The sequence below is a fragment of the Bombus vancouverensis genome, chromosome 12 (assembly GCF_051014615.1).
Source record: "Bombus vancouverensis nearcticus chromosome 12, iyBomVanc1_principal, whole genome shotgun sequence".
Classification (NCBI taxonomy): Eukaryota; Metazoa; Arthropoda; class Insecta; order Hymenoptera; family Apidae; genus Bombus; species Bombus vancouverensis.
In genome coordinates, this window is record NC_134922.1 from 13,537,158 (window position 1) to 13,540,622 (window position 3,465).

General features: G+C 32.3%; 1 protein-coding gene across 1 annotated transcript; it reads left to right on the forward strand.

Annotated features, from left to right (window-relative positions):
- The first annotated feature begins 2,661 nt into the window (after positions 1-2,661).
- Cox17 (Cytochrome c oxidase copper chaperone COX17) lies at positions 2,662-3,352 on the forward strand. Its single transcript, XM_033331606.2, has 2 exons — positions 2,662-2,884; positions 3,100-3,352. The coding sequence occupies exons 1-2, from the start codon at positions 2,754-2,756 to the stop codon at positions 3,182-3,184; spliced, it is 216 nt and encodes a 71-aa protein (XP_033187497.1). The 5' UTR covers positions 2,662-2,753; the 3' UTR covers positions 3,185-3,352.
- Positions 3,353-3,465: the final 113 nt, after the last annotated feature.

Genomic DNA, 3,465 nt, shown 5'->3' on the forward strand with positions numbered 1-3,465 from the left:
AAAAGGAAATCACCAATTTAAAACGAATGTATAACATTATAATCAAAATGAAACAGAAACAATAATCGGCTTCAAATTCTAACTCGGAAGCTAATAATACAAACTGCCGATAACTCTGACAAACAAATACACGATCGAGAAAAAAGAACGAAAAAGAATTTCAGATACTATTTAATTTTGTTACAATAATGTATAATAAATTAATAAGCGAACGACTGTTAATAACACAAACCTAATAATAGCGTACGAAGGCAACGGAATAAAAGCGGAGATACTACGCAATTAATTAATGTATTGCGAACAATGAAAATTGACAGGTCCTTACGCGACGACTTTAGGCACTGTATGACACTCTCCGCGGCCCGTTCGTGCCTCAAATATCCTACGAGTGGGGATGTGTGTTTATATCGTGGCAAGTCGATCGTATCGAATCAACGAATTTCCTAATGTTACAAAATGTCTATCTCTACACTGCACGTTAACGGATAGTTTAATGGATGCAATATAACTGATTCTAGAAATTATACTGTGTGTTACCGAAGACGCGGCTGCAAAAATTTTCTGAAAGTAAATTTGCATTAGTGGATAGAGGGTAGGGAAAGGAAATAAATTACTCTTTCTTTCTTTTTTGCTAAAATACTCTTTTTCTTCTTTTTTCTGTCGAGTGCTTGTTTACGAAAATACTGCTTCTTTTTAAACTATGAATTAATTACTATTCATTTACCACAGATAGTATCCTATATCATATCAAGAGTACGAAAATATAAATTTTATGCCAAGAATACGAAAAAAGATATATAGTTAGTATATTTCATTAGAAATATTTTTCATGTAAAGTATTTTCTATTATTGTCAAATATATACTATATGAATATTTCATAATACGATTGATTTGTAAAAATTATCCGCCAAAGTAAATGTTTGCCATTACAGATTCAAATACTTCGCGTATTACGTGACTTCGTTCTAATAAAACATGGCGCCCTTTTTCTGGCTGTTTAAACAAAGCTGCGCAATACGAAAAAAAAGGCGATGCGCAGAACCTGTTCAAACCTGTCTGTGATAAGGCACTTTCTCGAATGTAATAGAAATTATTGAAAAAGTCGAAATAACAATATTATCACAGACAATTTACGAATAATGAAGAAAAATGAAAAAGTTATTTGAATTTTTTACTCAAATGAAACAGAATCAAGATAATCTACGTCAAACTAATGTTAATGTATTCGAAATAAAAAAAGAAGTAGTTTCTTTAATATTGCCTCTTTCATATTGATATTTTTACTAAACCGTGAATTTAGAATTTGTCGTATTACATATTAAATTACGTTAATATCACGAAATATTTGCGAGAAACAAATTCAATTGAATACTGGATAAATATTGCCAATTATCCAATTAAATAGAGAAAACAAACGTATAAATACGTTTGCCTTCCTTGAAATGAATAAAATATTACTACATTTCGACAAAAAGTTATAAAATCTATCTTTAATCACCATGGCGTCCTTTTGACTTTCATCTCATCCTTTCGAATACCGCAGCATGCCTCTAATACTTGGAATGGCTTCCCCCGCAATGAAATAATTGTAATCTGGACAAAAAGAAGAGCAAAATATTAGAACAAATGTATAAAAGGTACAAATTATTTGAAAATGAAACAATGATCATGGTCAAGCTACATTTTGAAAACTCATTGTACTACCGCCAAATTGGGCAACGAAAAAGACAATCGAAGAAAAGAAAATAATTAAATAATTGATTACAACGATGTATTGAGGAAGAACGTACAATTAAATGAAAATAACGATAGCGTGGGTTCGAACGGTAGAAAAATGTCTACCAAAGTACCAAAGACACGGTTGGATATACGTCTAATCGCATTGATTGTCCACAATAAACGGGCACCCCGCGCTCCGATTTACCCAGCAAACAAAGCAATACGTCCTAACTCCGCGACTTTCGACACAAAAATGTCGCTACCTCGCGGCAGAACTACCGAATTCCTAATGTAGTGGGGAGGTAAGGTAACACCCACAACCTAACCCCCCTCGCCTTTCCACTAATTGTAACAATTACGCTTTACGGGAAACCGAAATTTCACATGCGTCACAGAATTATCCATATCTCGATCAACAAACTATAGGAACCTTGCAACTAAATGATATAAGAAATATTCAATGTTTTGGTTTTTGCTCGGCGTAAGATGACTTGCTATGCGGGCATAAATAAATGATTTCTGGGATACGTTAATTGCTCTATCGCTCCAGACCCTAGGCGATATTCTCACATTGAACACACATCAGTGTTATGGCCATGCTATAGCCCCGAGTCTCGCTTTCTTGGGGGTGTCCATATTAAAAAAGAGACATACATTTTATTTTACGACTATAACAAATAATTCACTTCTTTGTCTCGAGAAAAATTTTAAATTAGAAGAAACTGGCAACTCTTTTAAGAGATTTTAAATATAGTACAATTTTACATCAATTTAAATTGTGAAAATAAACGTTAATTCAACGAATAAAGAAAATAATTATAGACGTTGTTTTCTAGTATATGTACATAATAATTGCTATTAAGTTTTCTACACTATTAACTAATGTTATTCGCCGAAGATATTTTAGCTGCACTTTGAATTTCAAGAAACTAGGGGTGGAGGCGCTGAAGCCGGTGCAGTTTGTCGATGATCTTAGGCGTATGTGAGCGGTTTTAGAAGAGCTTTATGTAGTGCAAAATATTGTACTCGATATATGACAATGGGTATTATAAATGACAAACCGAATCAAACCGTTAATGCGGAATCGAGGGAGGTGCAAAAATCTGACAAACCATTGAAACCTTGCTGCGCTTGTCCTGAAACGAAGAAGGCAAGGGACGATTGGTACGCAAATATATTTAAATATTCGAGAAAATAATGTTTTCACTTCAAGTGTCTTTAAATTAAGTTCGAACATTTAGAAGTAACAAGTAAAAGAATTTGTTAACGAAATCTGTGTAACTGAATTAGTATGCTTTTATTTGCGAATTAATACATAACCTCATCTTGAAACACATCTTTTAGTACAATTGTATTCAAAAACATTAATTCTTTTTCAGCATTATCCTACTAGGTGAAGAAAACTGTAAAGATTTGATAGAAGCGCATAAAACTTGTATGCGGTCATTAGGATTTAACATATAAATATAAATTAGCTATATATTATAATTATTATATAACATGCTCAGGTTGCATTTTGAACGAAAAATGAAGTAAACAGCGTTTACTTTGTGTAACTGATTTAGTATTTCTCAAAACAATGTTAACATACTAAGCAATTTGTTTAGAAATAAACAAGTTATTTTATTTGTATCGGATGTACTGTTTATTTAAATTTCCTTAGCTGTGTGAGCAATATATAATATCGGATATGGAAATTGAGAAAGTATTTTTTCTTTTAATGGTGTAAAACAATCACACATAAA